We start from the raw sequence: 20,989 nt of genomic DNA, 5'->3' as shown, positions 1-20,989 counted from the left end.
GTCTCATTCGCCGTGGTCCGGTTGGCTGTGTCCCTCTCAGATACGTGATGGGCGGAGGTCTCATTCGCCGTGGTCCGGTTGGCTGTGTCCCTCTCAGATATGTGATGGGCGGAGGTCTCATTCGCCGTGGTCCGGTTGGCTGTGTCCCTCTCAGATATGTGATGGGCGGAGGTCTCATTCGCCGTGGTCCGGTTGGCTGTGTCCCTCTCAGATACGTGATGGGCGGAGGTCTCATTCGCCGTGGTCCGGCTGGCTGCGTCCCTCTCAGATATGTGATGGGCGGAGGTCTCATTCGCCGTGGTCCGGTTGGCTGTGTCCCTCTCAGATACGTGATGGGCGGAGGTCTCATTCGCCGTGGTCCGGTTGGCTGTGTCCCTCTCAGATATGTGATGGGCGGAGGTCTCATTCGCCGTGGTCCGGTTGGCTGTGTCCCTCTCAGATACGTGATGGGCGGAGGTCTCATTCGCCGTGGTCCGGTTGGCTGTGTCCCTCTCAGATACGTGATGGGCGGAGGTCTCATTCGCCGTGGTCCGGCTGGCTGCGTCCCTCTCAGATATGTGATGGGCGGAGGTCTCATTCGCCGTGGTCCGGTTGGCTGTGTCCCTCTCAGATACGTGATGGGCGGAGGTCTCATTCGCCGTGGTCCGGCTGGCTGCGTCCCTCTCAGATATGTGATGGGCGGAGGTCTCATTCGCCGTGGTCCGGTTGGCTGTGTCCCTCTCAGATACGTGATGGGCGGAGGTCTCATTCGCGTGGTCCGGCTGGCTGCGTCCCTCTCAGATATGTGATGGGCGGAGGTCTCATTCGCCGTGGTCCGGTTGGCTGTGTCCCTCTCAGATACGTGATGGGCGGAGGTCTCATTCGCGTGGTCCGGCTGGCTGTGTCCCTCATGTGATGAGCTGTTGCTTCACTGATTTGAGCATCTTATTAGACAATTTTGAGGGCGTTTTCCGGGGAGCCGCTCGCCCCTCTTTGGTTCGTTGCTGTATGATGCACACATTACCTCCAGTATTATCGGCGCTCCCCCTCCTGGGGTGCCCCCAGCTCAGGGTCCATTATGAAATGTATATATATTTTTTTTAGTCATAGCCTTTGTTTTCTGGCGCCATGTTCTTCCATGTGTAGCGTTCAGTGTAGTGGCTCCTCCCACTGGGGTGGGGGCAGAGCTAAATATTTATGCACTTAGGGGCACACTCAACATCACCTGCCCAGGTGAAATACCTCCGGCTCCACGGCACAGGGTACCTCATTGCTGGAGCCATTGCTGTGATACATCCACCTCCCCTATGGCTTTTCTTCTACACCAACCATTGTTTTGTTACAGAGATAAATAAAGTTTTATAATTTTGACTGTTCAAATTCAGTGTCTTCTGCTGAGGCAGGGGGCCCCGGGTCACCACAGACGAGGCAGGGGGCCCCGGGATTCATTTATAGTTTATTAGAAATGGACAAAAGGTTACAGGACAGGAGGGAGCAGGAGCCGTCACCGCATTGTGTGCAAACATCGCCAGTCTAGCTACACGGAGCCTACCATGTGTGCAGAGGGGTCAAAGCAAAAGACCAGAATTATCCCAAAAATGTCATCAGTAGATAAGCCCACCATGACCACCACCACCCCTCCCCCACTGTCATTAAATAGCATCAAACATCTATGCACCTCTCCCTATGTACAACAGGGCGGAGCTCTCCAATAAATAACCAATAACCACCCGATTAAAATAGGTTGGTCTGGCCAGAAACGGGGGTCATCACCGCCGATCCACCGGGCCGATCCACCGATCCAGACCACCACCAAGAACAGACAATACGGCAGGGATGTACCCTCAGAGACCACCACCGAGAACAGAGCTGTACCCTCCGAGACCACCACCACGAACAGAGCTGTATCCTCCGAGACCACCACCACGAACAGAGCTGTATCCTCCGAGACCACCACCGAAAACAGACCACACTGCAGGGCTGTACCCTCTCAGACCACCAGCGAGAACAGACCACACTGCAGGGCTGTACCCTCTCAGACCACCAGCGAGAACAGACGACACTGCAGGGCTGTATCCTCCGAGACCACCACCGAAAACAGACCACACTGCAGGGCTGTACCCTCTCAGACCACCAGCGAGAACAGACCACACTGCAGGGCTGTACCCTCTCAGACCACCAGCGAGAACAGAGCTGTATCCGAGACGACCACCACTGAGAACAGACGACACTGCAGGGCTGTACCCTCTCAGACTACCACCAGCGAGAACAGACGACACCGCAGGGCTGTACCCTCTCAGACCACCAGCGAGAACAGACGACACCGCAGGGCTGTACCCTCTCAGACCACCAGCGAGAACAGACGACACCGCAGGGCTGTACCCTCTCAGACTACCACCAGCGAGAACAGACAACACCGCAGGGCTGTACCCTCTCAGACCACCACCAGCGAGAACAGACGACACCGCAGGGCTGTACCCTCTCAGACTACCACCAGCGAGAACAGACGACACCGCAGGGCTGTACCCTCTCAGACCACCACCAGCGAGAACAGACGACACCGCAGGGCTGTACCCTCTCAGACCACCACCAGCGAGAACAGACGACACCGCAGGGCTGTACCCTCTCAGACCACCAGCGAGAACAGACGACACTGCAGGGCTGTACCCTCTCAGACCACCAGCGAGAACAGACGACACTGCAGGGCTGTACCCTCTCAGACCACCAGCGAGAACAGACGACACTGCAGGGCTGTACCCTGACCAAACTAACAACAAGACCAGATGATACGGCAGAGCTGCACGCTGAGCAAACCACCAAGAACAGACGATACTGCGGAGCTGTACCCAGACCAAACCCACCGGGAACAGACACTGGAGACCTGTGCCATACCCAGCACTACCAAAAACAGTAACAGACCCACACCCCACTATGTACAAACACTGCAAGGCTGTATGCAGCCCAGACCCCAATTGGGGGACATTCAACGCAGAGCAGTATCCCACCCAGAACCCCAGAGGAAACAGACAATGCAAAACTGTGCCCAGCGAGACAATGCAGAGCTGTATCCTACCCAGACACAGCAGACAATGTAGAACTGTACCAAGGCCCAGAGCACCACCAAAACCAGACAACAAAGCAGATCCCTGCTGGGCCCCCCCAAGGGATGAGCTGCTGCGGTGGAACCGGCACAATCCATCCACATACAGCAGGAAACTGCTCCACAACAGTCCAGATCCAGTTTATTTGTTGGGAAAAGTCAGTGGAATGAACATATCACATGGACGCCTAGATGCGGGAGGGGGTCACTTATTTCATGGTGGTCTTGTCCCTTCCCTACATTGTGTGTGGGGAGGGGGATACAAACCTCTTTACGATCCACCGATCCAGACCACCACCAAGAACAGACAATACGGCAGGGATGTACCCTCAGAGACCACCACCGAGAACAGAGCTGTACCCTCCGAGACCACCACCACGAACAGAGCTGTATCCTCCGAGACCACCACCACGAACAGAGCTGTATCCTCCGAGACCACCACCGAAAACAGACCACACTGCAGGGCTGTACCCTCTCAGACCACCAGCGAGAACAGACCACACTGCAGGGCTGTACCCTCTCAGACCACCAGCGAGAACAGACGACACTGCAGGGCTGTATCCTCCGAGACCACCACCGAAAACAGACCACACTGCAGGGCTGTACCCTCTCAGACCACCAGCGAGAACAGACCACACTGCAGGGCTGTACCCTCTCAGACCACCAGCGAGAACAGAGCTGTATCCGAGACGACCACCACTGAGAACAGACGACACTGCAGGGCTGTACCCTCTCAGACTACCACCAGCGAGAACAGACGACACCGCAGGGCTGTACCCTCTCAGACCACCAGCGAGAACAGACGACACTGCAGGGCTGTACCCTCTCAGACCACCAGCGAGAACAGACGACACTGCAGGGCTGTACCCTCTCAGACCACCAGCGAGAACAGACGACACTGCAGGGCTGTACCCTGACCAAACTAACAACAAGACCAGATGATACGGCAGAGCTGCACGCTGAGCAAACCACCAAGAACAGACGATACTGCGGAGCTGTACCCAGACCAAACCCACCGGGAACAGACACTGGAGACCTGTGCCATACCCAGCACTACCAAAAACAGTAACAGACCCACACCCCACTATGTACAAACACTGCAAGGCTGTATGCAGCCCAGACCCCAATTGGGGGACATTCAACGCAGAGCAGTATCCCACCCAGAACCCCAGAGGAAACAGACAATGCAAAACTGTGCCCAGCGAGACAATGCAGAGCTGTATCCTACCCAGACACAGCAGACAATGTAGAACTGTACCAAGGCCCAGAGCACCACCAAAACCAGACAACAAAGCAGATCCCTGCTGGGCCCCCCCAAGGGATGAGCTGCTGCGGTGGAACCGGCACAATCCATCCACATACAGCAGGAAACTGCTCCACAACAGTCCAGATCCAGTTTATTTGTTGGGAAAAGTCAGTGGAATGAACATATCACATGGACGCCTAGATGCGGGAGGGGGTCACTTATTTCATGGTGGTCTTGTCCCTTCCCTACATTGTGTGTGGGGAGGGGGATACAAACCTCTTTATGAAAAGGTTAAAAATAACAGTCTGTCCTGGAAGCAACAAAAGAGGAGTAAAGAACATAAAGTAATGCGCCCTGCGGCCTGAGAGGGGAGCCGCTCACTTTTGGATGGCTTTGCAGGGGCGCCCGGGGGTGGAAGCGCGGTAGGTCCTCACAAACGCTGCTTTTTGCTCTGTTTCAGGACCCCTGATGACGTGTGATCGTTCTCCAGCACTCGCTCCTTGCCGTTGCTTTCGGTGAAGCCGTTGGCCTGGGGTGTCGTCTGCTCCTCCGCCGCGGCCTCCTCAGCGCTGCAGCTCAGGGGCTCCGCCTGCTCCACCTTGGCTTGTAACTCCCGTAACTTGGACACGGCCCGGTCAATGGTGGAGATGCTGATCAGGTTGAAGTCGTGCATGCTCACCAGGTGCAGCATGAAGTTCCGGCACAGGTTCTTTTTCAGAATTTTGGGTCCATAATTATCCACAAATAACATACAGGCATGATTCATCTGATTGTCTGCAATGAACCTGCAGGAACAAGAAGCCATAAAACCGATAACTACAACTCCAATCCTCCACACAAAGTCATACACACTTCTCTTCCAACGCCCAGAACTAACACACTGCCCCCCCAACCGACACCAAGCCCCTCACACTGCCCCCGAGATGCCTCAACAGACACCGAGCCCCTCACACTGCCCCCGAGATGCCTCAACAGACACCGAGCCCCTCACACTGCCCCCGAGATGCCACAACAGACACCGAGCCCCTCACACTGCCCCCGAGATGCCTCAGACACCAAGCCCCTCACACTGCCCCCGAGATGCCACAACAGACACCGAGCCCCTCACACTGCCCCCGAGATGCCACAACAGACACCGAGCCCCTCACACTGCCCCCGAGATGCCACAACAGACACCGAGCCCCTCACACTGCCCCCGAGATGCCACAACAGACACCGAGCCCCTCACACTGCCCCCGAGATGCCTCAACAGACACCGAGCCCCTCACACTGCCCCCGAGATGCCACAACAGACACCGAGCCCCTCACACTGCCCCCGAGATGCCTCAACAGACACCGAGCCCCTCACACTGCCCCCGAGATGCCACAACAGACACCGAGCCCCTCACACTGCCACCGAGATGCCACAACAGACACCGAGCCCCTCACACTGCCCCCGAGATGCCTCAACAGACACCGAGCCCCTCACACTGCCCCCGAGATGCCTCAACAGACACCGAGCCCCTCACACTGCCCCCGAGATGCCTCAAAGACACCGAGCCCCTCACACTGCCCCCGAGATGCCACAACAGACACCGAGCCCCTCACACTGCCCCCGAGATGCCACAACAGACACCGAGCCCCTCACACTGCCCCGAGATGCCACAACAGACACCGAGCCCCTCACACTGCCCCCGAGATGCCTCAACAGACACCCAGCCCCTCACACTGCCCCCGAGATGCCTCAAAGACACCGAGCCCCTCACACTGCCCCCGAGATGCCACAACAGACACCGAGCCCCTCACACTGCCCCCGAGATGCCACAACAGACACCGAGCCCCTCACACTGCCCCCGAGATGCCACAACAGACACCGAGCCCCTCACACTGCCCCCGAGATGCCACAACAGACACCGAGCCCCTCACACTGCCCCCGAGATGCCACAACAGACACCGAGCCCCTCACACTGCCCCCGAGATGCCTCAACAGACACCGAGCCCCTCACACTGCCCCCCCGAGATGCCTCAACAAACACCGAGCCCCTCACACTGCCCCGAGATGCCACAACAGACACCGAGCCCCTCACACTGCCCCCGAGATGCCTCAACAGACACCGAGCCCCTCACACTGCCCCCGAGATGCCTCAACAGACACCGAGCCCCTCACACTGCCCCCGAGATGCCTCAAAGACACCGAGCCCCTCACACTGCCCCCGAGATGCCACAACAGACACCGAGCCCCTCACACTGCCCCCGAGATGCCACAACAGACACCGAGCCCCTCACACTGCCCCCGAGATGCCACAACAGACACCGAGCCCCTCACACTGCCCCCGAGATGCCACAACAGACACCGAGCCCCTCACACTGCCCCCGAGATGCCACAACAGACACCGAGCCCCTCACACTGCCCCCGAGATGCCACAACAGACACCGAGCCCCTCACACTGCCCCCGAGATGCCTCAACAGACACCGAGCCCCTCACACTGCCCCCCCGAGATGCCTCAACAAACACCGAGCCCCTCACACTGCCCCCGAGATGCCTCAACAGACACCGAGCCCCTCACACGGCCCCCGAGATGCCACAACAGACACCGAGCCCCTCACACTGCCCCCGAGGTGCCTCAACAGACACCGAGCCCCTCGCACTGCCCCCCCGAGATGCCTCAACCGACACAGAGACCCTCGCACTGCCCCCCCGAGATGCCTCAACCGACACCGAGCCCCTCACACTGCCCCCGAGGTGCCACAACAGACACCGAGCCCCTCACACTGCCCCCCCGAGATGCCTCAACTGACACCGAGCCCCTCACACTGCCACCGAGATGCCTCAACAGACACCGAGCCCCTCACACTGCCCCCGAGATGCCTCAACAGACACCCAGCCCCTCACACTGCCCCCGAGATGCCTCAACAGACACCCAGCCCCTCACACTGCCCCCGAGATGCCTCAACAGACACCGAGCCCCTCACACTGCCCCCGAGATGCCTCAACCGACGCCCAGTCCCTCTCACTGCCCCCCGAGATGCCTCAACCGACGCCCAGTCCTTACACTTCCCCCGAGATGCCTCAACCGACGCCCAGTCCTCACACTGCCCCCGAGATGCCTCAACCGACGCCCAGTCCTCACACTGCCCCCGAGATGCCTCAACCGACGCCCAGTCCTCACACTGCCCCCGAGATGCCTCAACCGACGCCCAGTCCTCACACTGCCCCCGAGATGCCTCAACCGACGCCCAGTCCTCACACTGCCCCCCGAGATGCCTCAACCGACGCCCAGTCCTCACACTGCCCCCCGAGATGCCTCAACCGACGCCCAGTCCTCACACTGCCCCCGAGATGCCTCAACCGACGCCCAGTCCTCACACTGCCCCCGAGATGCCTCAACCGACGCCCAGTCCTCACACTGCCCCCGAGATGCCTCAACCGACGCCCAGTCCTCACACTGCCCCCGAGATGCCTCAACCGACGCCCAGTCCTCACACTGCCCCCGAGATGCCTCAACCGACGCCCAGTCCTCACACTGCCCCCGAGATGCCTCAACCGACGCCCAGTCCTCACACTGCCCCCGAGATGCCTCAACCGACGTCCAGTCCTCACACTGCCCCCGAGATGCCTCAACCGATGCCCAGACCTCACACTGCCCCCGAGATGCCTCAACCGATGCCCAGACCTTACAATGCCCCCAAAATGCCTCAATCAATGCCCAGCCCCTCTCAAACTGCTCCCGAGGGGTCTCAACCGACGCCCAGTCCTCACACCACTCCCGAGATGCCTCAACTGACACCCAGCTCTCATACTGCTCCCAAGATGCCTTTTCAGATGTCCATCCCAAAAAGATGCCTCAAACATCGTCCAGCAGTCACATTGCTCTTGAGAGGTCTCAACCAACACCCACAACTTCGGAGATACCTCAACCAAAGTCCAGCATTCTTCCGCTGATCCTGAGATTCCTTAACGGTCTTGGCACCTTCACACTGCTTCCAAGATCTCTCAATGAACCCCAAAATCGCCTCCTAACTGCTCCCGAAATGCCTCTTTGGAGACCAACCCCAGCACTGCTCCTGAGATTCCGCTTTTGACCCCAAGCTGTAGCATTGCTCCCAAGATGCCTCTTGTGAAGCCTAACCCTAGGCACTCCTCCTGGGATGCCTCTTCTGACGCCCAGGCCTCTCATTACTCCCCATATGCCTCAACAGATGCCCAACCCACAGTGCACCAGAGATGCCCCTTCCGATGCTCCCAAGATGTCTAAACCAACTTCCGGCACACTCACACCCCCACCCCTGCATACGCCCATCTTTGCAGACCTTCTCCAGCACACAACCTTCGTCCTGCCCACCAGTCTCTCTGCACACCATCTGATTTCAACCATTGACCACCACTCACATCATCTCCACCCGTGCTCCTCCTAAACCCCCCCCCCCGGACCGCCCGCGCTCGTGCTCCTCCTCAAACCCCCCCAGCCCCCGGACTGCCCGCGCACCTCCTCCTCAAACCCCCACAGCCCCCGGACCGACCGCGCAACTCCTACCCCCTCCCTAGACCACAAACGCACCTCCTAACCCCCCAGCCCGCCGGCGCACCTCCTCCTCAAACCCCCCCAGCCCCCGGCGCACCTCCTCCTCAAACCCCCCCGGACCGCCGGCGCACCTCCTCCTCAAACCCCCCCGGACCGCCGGCGCACCTCCTCCTCAAACCCCCCCGGACCGTCGGCGCACCTCCTCCTCAAACCCCCCCGGACCGTCGGCGCACCTCCTCCTCAAACCCCCCCGGACCGCCCGCGCACCTCCTCCTCAAACCCCCCCGGACCGCCCGCGCACCTCCTCCTCAAACCCCCCCGGACCGCCCGCGCACCTCCTCCTCAAACCCCCCCGGACCGCCCGCGCACCTCCTCCTCAAACCCCCCCCAGCCCCCGGACCGCCCGCGCACCTCCTCCTCAAACCCTCCCAGGCCCCGGACCGCCCGCGCACCTCCTCCTACCTCCTCCTCAACCCCCCCAGCCCCCGGACCGCCCGCGCACCTCCTCCTCAAACCCCCCCAGCCCCCGGACCGCACGCGCACCTCCTCCTACCACCTCCTCCTCAACCCCCCCCAGCCCCCGGACCGCCCGCGCACCTCCTCCTCAAACCCCCCCAGCCCCCGGACCGACCGCGCAACTCCTACCCCCTCCCTGGACCACAAACGCACCTCCTAACCCCCCAGCCCCTGGACCACCCGCACACCTCCTAAACCCTCCCCCCCCAGCCTCGCACCTCCTTACCCGTGTTTCATGACATGCAGGTTCCACATCTTCATGACTTCCTTCTCCCCTTCGTTGACATCAGAAAATTCTTCTATTTGCTGTAGGAGAGCCAACGATGTGCATGTTAGCAGGGGACACCCTTGGGTGCAGGACTCCCCCCATTCACCTGCGGACACTCACCGTTATAGTCTTCTCCCTCAGCCATTCAGGGTCCTTCTCATCCTCACTGTCCACCTCCATCTCCTGGGGTCTCAGGGGGAGGCAAGTGTCGCTGTGGAAGTAGAGGCGGTTGTGGCCGCTGCTGTAGGTGCGCTGCTGCTCCACCTCCCCGTCCTCCGACTCGTAGAACTCGGACATCCCGCCCTTTGTGCGTTTAGGTCTTAACAAATAAAGTTCCAATTGAATGACATAAGAAGGGCCATCCCTTGGACCCAGCAGGTCCCCCCTCCCGGTGCATCCTCACCTGCACACCAGGATGTGGGTTATCGGCGTCCTCTTCACAGGTCCATTCCGGCTGAAGGCAAAGCCGGGCTGGCGGTGAATGTCCTGAGGGTTCCCAGCGTAGGAGCCGTCGTAGCACTCGTTGATCGACACATCAATTCGCGCCCCTTTGGGATGATACTGGAAAAGCAGCAGCGGGTAAACCGAGGATCTACCACCCCGAACCTACAGGCTTACACTAGGCAGGTGCAGCCCCCCCCGGACCCCTGGGCGTCCTCTTACCACGTAGTTGAAGATGAAGCGGCTGTGGCAGAGCTTCAGGTGTTTGAGGAGACTGTAGAGCTTGCGGCAGTTCAGCGTGCACCAGGGACAGTGCAGGTCGTCCCGCGCCTCCGTCTGCTGCCGCGTGTTGTTATTGTACAGGAACTGCAAAGTCAGAGCGGTAAAGAGGGTCAGCAACACATGGGGCAGATTCCCCCAACCACCCCCACCCCTTCTCTCCTCCCGGGGGGGGGGGGCAGCTTTCCCCGGCCCCCCTGCGTCCTGTCCTCCTGAGGGGCAGCTTCCCCCGGCCCCCCCTGCGTCCTGTCCCCTCTCCTCCCGGGGTGTCCTGTCCCCTCTCCTCCCGGGGTGTCCTGTCCCCTCTCCTCCCGGGGTGTCCTGTCCCCTCTCCTCCCGGGGTGTCCTGTCCCCTCTCCTCCCGGGGTGTCCTGTCCCCTCTCCTCCCGGGGTGTCCTGTCCCCTCTCCTCCCGGGGTGTCCTGTCCCCTCTCCTCCCGGGGTGTCCTGTCCCCTCTCCTCCCGGGGTGTCCTGTCCCCTCTCCTCCCGGGGTGTCCTGTCCCCTCTCCTCCCGGGGTGTCCTGTCCCCTCTCCTCCCGGGGTGTCCTGTCCCCTCTCCTCCCGGGGTGTCCTGTCCCCTCTCCTCCCGGGGTGTCCTGTCCCCTCTCCTCCCGGGGTGTCCTGTCCCCTCTCCTCCCGGGGTGTCCTGTCCCCTCTCCTCCCGGGGTGTCCTGTCCCCTCTCCTCCCGGGGTGTCCTGTCCCCTCTCCTCCCGGGGTGTCCTGTCCCCTCTCCTCCCGGGGTGTCCTGTCCCCTCTCCTCCCGGGGTGTCCTGTCCCCTCTCCTCCCGGGGTGTCCTGTCCCCTCTCCTCCCGGGGTGTCCTGTCCCCTCTCCTCCCGGGGTGTCCTGTCCCCTCTCCTCCCGGGGTGTCCTGTCCCCTCTCCTCCCGGGGTGTCCTGTCCCCTCTCCTCCCGGGGTGTCCTGTCCCCTCTCCTCCCGGGGTGTCCTGTCCCCTCTCCTCCCGGGGTGTCCTGTCCCCTCTCCTCCCGGGGTGTCCTGTCCCCTCTCCTCCCGGGGTGTCCTGTCCCCTCTCCTCCCGGGGTGTCCTGTCCCCTCTCCTCCCGGGGTGTCCTGTCCCCTCTCCTCCCGGGGTGTCCTGTCCCCTCTCCTCCCGGGGTGTCCTGTCCCCTCTCCTCCCGGGGTGTCCTGTCCCCTCTCCTCCCGGGGTGTCCTGTCCCCTCTCCTCCCGGGGTGTCCTGTCCCCTCTCCTCCCGGGGTGTCCTGTCCCCTCTCCTCCCGGGGTGTCCTGTCCCCTCTCCTCCCGGGGTGTCCTGTCCCCTCTCCTCCCGGGGTGTCCTGTCCCCTCTCCTCCCGGGGTGTCCTGTCCCCTCTCCTCCCGGGGTGTCCTGTCCCCTCTCCTCCCGGGGTGTCCTGTCCCCTCTCCTCCCGGGGTGTCCTGTCCCCTCTCCTCCCGGGGTGTCCTGTCCCCTCTCCTCCCGGGGTGTCCTGTCCCCTCTCCTCCCGGGGTGTCCTGTCCCCTCTCCTCCCGGGGTGTCCTGTCCCCTCTCCTCCCGGGGTGTCCTGTCCCCTCTCCTCCCGGGGTGTCCTGTCCCCTCTCCTCCCGGGGTGTCCTGTCCCCTCTCCTCCCGGGGTGTCCTGTCCCCTCTCCTCCCGGGGTGTCCTGTCCCCTCTCCTCCCGGGGTGTCCTGTCCCCTCTCCTCCCGGGGTGTCCTGTCCCCTCTCCTCCCGGGGTGTCCTGTCCCCTCTCCTCCCGGGGTGTCCTGTCCCCTCTCCTCCCGGGGTGTCCTGTCCCCTCTCCTCCCGGGGTGTCCTGTCCCCTCTCCTCCCGGGGTGTCCTGTCCCCTCTCCTCCCGGGGTGTCCTGTCCCCTCTCCTCCCGGGGTGTCCTGTCCCCTCTCCTCCCGGGGTGTCCTGTCCCCTCTCCTCCCGGGGTGTCCTGTCCCCTCTCCTCCCGGGGTGTCCTGTCCCCTCTCCTCCCGGGGTGTCCTGTCCCCTCTCCTCCCGGGGTGTCCTGTCCCCTCTCCTCCCGGGGTGTCCTGTCCCCTCTCCTCCCGGGGTGTCCTGTCCCCTCTCCTCCCGGGGTGTCCTGTCCCCTCTCCTCCCGGGGTGTCCTGTCCCCTCTCCTCCCGGGGTGTCCTGTCCCCTCTCCTCCCGGGGTGTCCTGTCCCCTCTCCTCCCGGGGTGTCCTGTCCCCTCTCCTCCCGGGGTGTCCTGTCCCCTCTCCTCCCGGGGTGTCCTGTCCCCTCTCCCCCGGGGTGTCCTGTCCCCTCTCCTCCCGGGGTGTCCTGTCCCCTCTCCTCCCGGGGTGTCCTGTCCCCTCTCCTCCCGGGGTGTCCTGTCCCCTCTCCTCCCGGGGTGTCCTGTCCCCTCTCCTCCCGGGGTGTCCTGTCCCCTCTCCTCCCGGGGTGTCCTGTCCCCTCTCCTCCCGGGGTGTCCTGTCCCCTCTCCTCCCGGGGTGTCCTGTCCCCTCTCCTCCCGGGGTGTCCTGTCCCCTCTCCTCCCGGGGTGTCCTGTCCCCTCTCCTCCCGGGGTGTCCTGTCCCCTCTCCTCCCGGGGTGTCCTGTCCCCTCTCCTCCCGGGGTGTCCTGTCCCCTCTCCTCCCGGGGTGTCCTGTCCCCTCTCCTCCCGGGGTGTCCTGTCCCCTCTCCTCCCGGGGTGTCCTGTCCCCTCTCCTCCCGGGGTGTCCTGTCCCCTCTCCTCCCGGGGTGTCCTGTCCCCTCTCCTCCCGGGGTGTCCTGTCCCCTCTCCTCCCGGGGTGTCCTGTCCCCTCTCCTCCCGGGGTGTCCTGTCCCCTCTCCTCCCGGGGTGTCCTGTCCCCTCTCCTCCCGGGGTGTCCTGTCCCCTCTCCTCCCGGGGTGTCCTGTCCCCTCTCCTCCCGGGGTGTCCTGTCCCCTCTCCTCCCGGGGTGTCCTGTCCCCTCTCCTCCCGGGGTGTCCTGTCCCCTCTCCTCCCGGGGTGTCCTGTCCCCTCTCCTCCCGGGGTGTCCTGTCCCCTCTCCTCCCGGGGTGTCCTGTCCCCTCTCCTCCCGGGGTGTCCTGTCCCCTCTCCTCCCGGGGTGTCCTGTCCCCTCTCCTCCCGGGGTGTCCTGTCCCCTCTCCTCCCGGGGTGTCCTGTCCCCTCTCCTCCCGGGGTGTCCTGTCCCCTCTCCTCCCGGGGTGTCCTGTCCCCTCTCCTCCCGGGTGTCCTGTCCCCTCTCCTCCCGGGGTGTCCTGTCCCCTCTCCTCCCGGGGTGTCCTGTCCCCTCTCCTCCCGGGGTGTCCTGTCCCCTCTCCTCCCGGGGTGTCCTGTCCCCTCTCCTCCCGGGGTGTCCTGTCCCCTCTCCTCCCGGGGTGTCCTGTCCCTCTCCTCCCGGGGTGTCCTGTCCCCTCTCCTCCCGGGGTGTCCTGTCCCCTCTCCTCCCGGGGTGTCCTGTCCCCTCTCCTCCCGGGGTGTCCTGTCCCCTCTCCTCCCGGGGTGTCCTGTCCCCTCTCCTCCCGGGGTGTCCTGTCCCCTCTCCTCCCGGGGTGTCCTGTCCCCTCTCCTCCCGGGGTGTCCTGTCCCCTCTCCTCCCGGGGTGTCCTGTCCCCTCTCCTCCCGGGGTGTCCTGTCCCCTCTCCTCCCGGGGTGTCCTGCCCCTCCCCTCCGGGGTTTCCTGTCCACCCCCCCTCCCGGGTGTCCTGTCCCCTCTCCTCCCGGGGTGTCCTGTCCCCTCTCCTCCCGGGGTGTCCTGTCCCCTCTCCTCCCGGGGTGTCCTGTCCCCTCTCCTCCCGGGTGTCCTGTCCCCTCTCCTCCCGGGGTGTCCTGTCCCCTCTCCTCCCGGGGTGTCCTGTCCCCTCTCCTCCCGGGGTGTCCTGTCCCCTCTCCTCCCGGGGTGTCCTGTCCCCTCTCCTCCCGGGGTGTCCTGTCCCCTCTCCTCCCGGGGTGTCCTGTCCCCTCTCCTCCCGGGGTGTCCTGTCCCCTCTCCTCCCGGGGTGTCCTGTCCCCTCTCCTCCCGGGGTGTCCTGTCCCCTCTCCTCCCGGGGTGTCCTGTCCCCTCTCCTCCCGGGGTGTCCTGTCCCCTCTCCTCCCGGGGTGTGGGGTGTCCTGTCCCCTCTCCTCCCGGGGTGTCCTGTCCCCTCTCCTCCCGGGGTGTCCTGTCCCCTCTCCTCCCGGGGTGTCCTGTCCCCTCTCCTCCCGGGGTGTCCTGTCCCCTCTCCTCCCGGGGTGTCCTGTCCCCTCTCCTCCCGGGGTGTCCTGTCCCCTCTCCTCCCGGGGTGTCCTGTCCCCTCTCCTCCCGGGGTGTCCTGTCCCCTCTCCTCCCGGGGTGTCCTGTCCCCTCTCCTCCCGGGGTGTCCTGTCCCCTCTCCTCCCGGGGTGTCCTGTCCCCTCTCCTCCCGGGGTGTCCTGTCCCCTCTCCTCCCGGGGTGTCCTGTCCCCTCTCCTCCCGGGGTGTCCTGTCCCCTCTCCTCCCGGGGTGTCCTGTCCCCTCTCCTCCCGGGGTGTCCTGTCCCCTCTCCTCCCGGGGTGTCCTGTCCTCTCTCCTCCCGGGGTGTCCTGTCCTCTCTCCTCCCGGGGTGTCCTGTCCTCTCTCCTCCCGGGGTGTCCTGTCCTCTCTCCTCCCGGGGTGTCCTGTCCTCTCTCCTCCCGGGGTGTCCTGTCCTCTCTCCTCCCGGGGTGTCCTGTCCTCTCTCCTCCCGGGGTGTCCTGTCCTCTCTCCTCCCGGGGTGTCCTGTCCTCTCTCCTCCCGGGGTGTCCTGTCCTCTCTCCTCCCGGGGTGTCCTGTCCTCTCTCCTCCCGGGGTGTCCTGTCCTCTCTCCTCCCGGGGTGTCCTGTCCTCTCTCCTCCCGGGGTGTCCTGTCCTCTCTCCTCCCGGGGTGTCCTGTCCTCTCTCCTCCCGGGGTGTCCTGTCCTCTCTCCTCCCGGGGTGTCCTGTCCTCTCTCCTCCCGGGGTGTCCTGTCCTCTCTCCTCCCGGGGTGTCCTGTCCTCTCTCCTCCCGGGGTGTCCTGTCCTCTCTCCTCCCGGGGTGTCCTGTCCTCTCTCCTCCCGGGGTGTCCTGTCCTCTCTCCTCCCGGGGTGTCCTGTCCTCTCTCCTCCCGGGGTGTCCTGTCCTCTCTCCTCCCGGGGTGTCCTGTCCTCTCTCCTCCCGGGGTGTCCTGTCCTCTCTCCTCCCTGGGGTGTCCTGTCCTCTCTCCTCCCGGGGTGTCCTGTCCTCTCTCCTCCCTGGGGTGTCCTGTCCTCTCTCCTCCCGGGGTGTCCTGTCCTCTCTCCTCCCTGGGGTGTCCTGTCCTCTCTCCTCCTGGGGTGTCCTGTCCTCTCTCCCCCTGGGGTGTCCTGTCCTCTCTCCTCCTGGGGTGTCCTGTCCTCTCTCCTCCTGGGGTGTCCTGTCCTCTCTCCTCCCTGGGGTGTCCTGTCCTCTCTCCCCTGGGGTGTCCTGTCCTCTCTCCCCTGGGGTGTCCTGTCCTCTCTCCCCTGGGGTGTCCTGTCCTCTCTCCCCCTGGGGTGTCCTGTCCTCTCTCCCCCTGGGGTGTCCTGTCCTCTCTCCCCCTGGGGTGTCCTGTCCTCTCTCCCCCTGGGGTGTCCTGTCCTCTCTCCCCCTGGGGTGTCCTGTCCTCTCTCCCCCTGGGGTGTCCTGTCCTCTCTCCCCCTGGGGTGTCCTGTCCTCTCTCCTCCTGGGGTGTCCTGTCCTCTTTCCTCCTGGGGTGTCCTGTCCTCTTTCCTCCTGGGGTGTCCTGTCCTCTTTCCTCCTGGGGTGTCCTGTCCTCTTTCCTCCTGGGGTGCAGCTCCCCCCGGCCCCCCTGTGTCCTGTCCTCTTTCCTCCTGGGGGGCAGCTTCCCCCGCCCCCCCACCCCGTGTCCTGTCCTCCACACTTACCTGGTAGAAGATGCGCAGCTTCTGCTTGCTCTCGGCCGGCGGCTCCTTCTCCCGCTTGCTCGGAGCTTCTGAGGATGGAATCTCTTTTACAGCTGTAAACACAAGACACAGTCCGGGGGGTGAAGATGCGAAACCCCCCACACCTGCCCCCCACCCCACAGGAGCGCAATGTCAACAAGACCGAACCCCTTAAACTTAGCCCAGTCCATTGTCTGGGAGAGGAGGGGGCCCCAGTGTCCCGATCATTAACCCCGTCACAACAGAAGCTCCGAACATCCCCCCCCACCCCCCATCATATATACAACCTGCAAGGCGGGGGGCATCATCTACCATACAGGAGGGAAGAGCGCTGTATACACCAGCCACTAGAGGGGAGGTATATAATATATATACACAGCAGCCACTAGAGGGGAGGTATATAATATATATACACAGCAGCCATTAGTGGGGAGGTATATAATATATATACACAGCAGCCATTAGTGGGGAGGTATATAATATATATACACACAGCAGCCACTAGAGGGGAGGTATATAATATATATACACAGCAGCCACTAGAGGGGAGGTATATAATATATATACACACCAGCCACTAGAGGGGAGGTATATAATATATATACACACCAGCCACTAGAGGGGAGGTATATAATATATATACACACCAGCCACTAGAGGGGAGGTATATAATATATATACACACACAGCCACTAGAGGGGAGGTATATAATATATATACACACACAGCCACTAGAGGGGAGGTATATAATATATATACACACCAGCCACTAGAGGGGAGGTATATAATATATATACACACAGCAGCCATTAGTGGGGAGGTATATAATATATATACACACAGCAGCCATTAGTGGGGAGGTATATAATATATATACACACAGCAGCCATTAGTGGGGAGGTATATAATATATATATATACACACAGCAGCCATTAGTGGGGAGGTATATAATATATATACACACAGCAGCCATTAGTGGGGAGGTATATAATATATATACACACACCAGCCATTAGTGGGGAGGTATATAATATATATACACAGCAGCCATTAGTGGGGAGGTATATAATATATATACACACAGCAGCCATTAGTGGGGAGGTATATAATATATATACACACAGCAGCCATTAGTGGGGAGGTATATAATATACACACACAGCAGCCATTAGTGGGGAGGTATATAATATATACACACAGCAGCCATTAGTGGGGAGGTATATAATATATATACACAGCAGCCATTAGTGGGGAGGTATATAATATATATACACACACCAGCCATTAGTGGGGAGGTATATAATATATATACACACAGCAGCCATTAGTGGGGAGGTATATAATATATATATATACACACAGCAGCCATTAGTGGGGAGGTATATAATATATATACACACAGCAGCCATTAGTGGGGAGGTATATAATATATATACACACACCAGCCATTAGTGGGGAGGTATATAATATATATACACAGCAGCCATTAGTGGGGAGGTATATAATATATATACACAGCAGCCATTAGTGGGGAGGTATATAATATATATACACACAGCAGCCATTAGTGGGGAGGTATATAATATATATACACACAGCAGCCATTAGTGGGGAGGTATATAATATATACACACAGCAGCCATTAGTGGGGAGGTATATAATATATATACACACAGCAGCCATTAGTGGGGAGGTATATAATATATATACACACACCAGCCATTAGTGGGGAGGTATATAATATATATACACACAGCAGCCATTAGTGGGGAGGTATATAATATACACACACACCAGCCATTAGTGGGGAGGTATATAATATATATACACAGCAGCCATTAGAGGGGAGGTATATAATATATATACACACACCAGCCACTAGAGGGGAGGTATATAATATATATACACACAGCAACCATTAGTGGGGAGGTATATAATATACACACACACCAGCCACTAGAGGGGAGGTATATAATATATATACACAGCAGCCATTAGTGGGGAGGTATATAATATATATACACACACCAGCCATTAGTGGGGAGGTATATAATATATATACACACAGCAGCCATTAGTGGGGAGGTATATAATATACACACACACCAGCCACTAGAGGGGAGGTATATAATATATATACACAGCAGCCATTAGTGGGGAGGTATATAATATATATACACACACCAGCCATTAGTGGGGAGGTATATAATATATATACACACAGCAGCCATTAGTGGGGAGGTATATAATATACACACACACCAGCCACTAGAGGGGAGGTATATAATATATATACACACAGCAACCATTAGAGGGGAGGTATATAATATATATACACAGCAGCCATTAGAGGGGAGGTATATAATATATATACACACAGCAGCCATTAGAGGGGAGGTATATAATATATATACACACAGCAGCCATTAGTGGGGAGGTATATAATATATATACACACAGCAGCCATTAGAGGGGAGGTATATAATATATATACACACCAGCCATTAGTGGGGAGGTATATAATATATATACACAGCAGCCATTAGAGGGGAGGTATATAATATATATACACACCAGCCATTAGAGGGGAGGTATATAATATATACACACACAGCAGCCATTAGTGGGGAGGTATATAATATATATACACACACCAGCCATTAGAGGGGAGGTATATAATATATATACACACACCAGCCATTAGAGGGGAGGTATATAATATATATACACACAGCAGCCATTAGTGGGGAGGTATATAATATATATACACACAGCAGCCATTAGTGGGGAGGTATATAATATATATACACACAGCAGCCATTAGTGGGGAGGTATATAATATATATACACACAGCAGCCATTAGTGGGGAGGTATATAATATATATACACACAGCAGCCATTAGTGGGGAGGTATATAATATATATACACACACCAGCCATTAGTGGGGAGGTATATAATATATATACACACACCAGCCATTAGTGGGGAGGTATATAATATATATACACAGCAGCCATTAGTGGGGAGGTATATAATATATATACACACAGCAGCCATTAGTGGGGAGGTATATAATATATATACACACAGCAGCCATTAGTGGGGAGGTATATAATATATATACACACAGCAGCCATTAGTGGGGAGGTATATAATATATATACACACAGCAGCCATTAGTGGGGAGGTATATAATATATATACACAGCAGCCATTAGAGGGGAGGTATATAATATATATACACACAGCAGCCATTAGTGGGGAGGTATATAATATATATACACACAGCAGCCATTAGTGGGGAGGTATATAATATATATACACACAGCAGCCATTAGTGGGGAGGTATATAATATATATACACACAGCAGCCATTAGTGGGGAGGTATATAATATATATACACACAGCAGCCATTAGTGGGGAGGTATATAATATATATACACACAGCAGCCATTAGTGGGGAGGTATATAATATACACACAGCAGCCATTAGTGGGGAGGTATATAATATATATACACACACCAGCCATTAGTGGGGAGGTATATAATATATATACACACACCAGCCATTAGTGGGGAGGTATATAATATATATACACACAGCAGCCACTAGAGGGGAGGTATATAATATATATACACACACCAGCCATTAGTGGGGAGGTATATAATATATATACACACAGCAGCCATTAGTGGGGAGGTATATAATATATATACACACACCAGCCATTAGTGGGGAGGTATATAATATATATACACAGCAGCCATTAGTGGGGAGGTATATAATATATATACACACAGCAGCCATTAGTGGGGAGGTATATAATATATATACACACAGCAGCCATTAGAGGGGAGGTATATAATATATATACACACAGCAGCCATTAGTGGGGAGGTATATAATATATATACACACAGCAGCCATTAGAGGGGAGGTATATAATATATATACACACAGCAGCCATTAGTGGGGAGGTATATAATATATATACACAGCAGCCATTAGTGGGGAGGTATATAATATATATACACACAGCAGCCATTAGTGGGGAGGTATATAATATATATACACACAGCAGCCATTAGTGGGGAGGTATATAATATATATACACACACCAGACATTAGAGGGGAGGTATATAATATATATACACACAGCAGCCATTAGTGGGGAGGTATATAATATATATACACACACCAGCCATTAGAGGGGAGGTATATAATATATATACACACAGCAGCCATTAGTGGGGAGGTATATAATATATATACACACAGCAGCCATTAGTGGGGAGGTATATAATATATATACACACAGCAGCCATTAGTGGGGAGGTATATAATATATATACACACACCAGCCATTAGTGGGGAGGTATATAATATATATACACACACCAGCCATTAGAGGGGAGGTATATAATATATATACACAGCAGCCATTAGTGGGGAGGTATATAATATATATACACACACCAGCCATTAGTGGGGAGGTATATAATATATATACACACCAGCCATTAGTGGGGAGGTATATAATATATATACACACCAGCCATTAGTGGGGAGGTATATAATATACACACACACAGCAGCCATCAGAGGGGAGGTATATAATATATATACACACACCAGCCATTAGTGGGGAGGTATATAATATACACACACACCAGCCATTAGTGGGGAGGTATATAATATATATACACACAGCAGCCATTAGTGGGGAGGTATATAATATATATACACACAGCAGCCATTAGTGGGGAGGTATATAATATATATACACACAGCAGCCATTAGTGGGGAGGTATATAATATATATACACACACCAGCCATTAGTGGG

General features: G+C 58.0%; 1 protein-coding gene across 3 annotated transcripts in view; it reads right to left on the bottom strand.

The window, feature by feature from the left end:
- Positions 1-1,423: 1,423 nt before the first annotated feature.
- SUZ12 (SUZ12 polycomb repressive complex 2 subunit) overlaps positions 1,424-20,989 on the bottom strand; it is a 35,131-nt gene continuing 15,565 nt past the window's right edge. The window contains exons 11-17 of one of the 3 annotated variants that reach the window (XR_011850900.1): positions 16,123-16,214; positions 10,276-10,419; positions 10,016-10,173; positions 9,733-9,931; positions 9,571-9,650; positions 2,206-5,110; positions 1,424-2,172 (exon numbers count right to left, since the gene is read on the bottom strand). Coding sequence is in view for 1 of the 3 variants with exons in the window: in XM_072131551.1 (XP_071987652.1) it covers positions 4,756-5,110; positions 9,571-9,650; positions 9,733-9,931; positions 10,016-10,173; positions 10,276-10,419; positions 16,123-16,214 (1,028 nt within the window). In the remaining 2 variants the exon portion in view is untranslated. Of the gene's footprint in view, positions 5,111-9,570; positions 9,651-9,732; positions 9,932-10,015; positions 10,174-10,275; positions 10,420-16,122; positions 16,215-20,989 lie in introns of all 3 variants that reach the window. The other 2 variants (XR_011850901.1, XM_072131551.1) reach the window with 2 other exon arrangements.

The sequence above is a fragment of the Engystomops pustulosus genome, unplaced genomic scaffold (genome assembly GCF_040894005.1).
Source record: "Engystomops pustulosus unplaced genomic scaffold, aEngPut4.maternal MAT_SCAFFOLD_89, whole genome shotgun sequence".
Lineage (NCBI taxonomy): Eukaryota > Metazoa > Chordata > Amphibia > Anura > Leptodactylidae > Engystomops > Engystomops pustulosus.
Note: the sequence above shows the minus strand (reverse complement) of the source record. Positions and strands in the feature narration are given on the sequence as shown.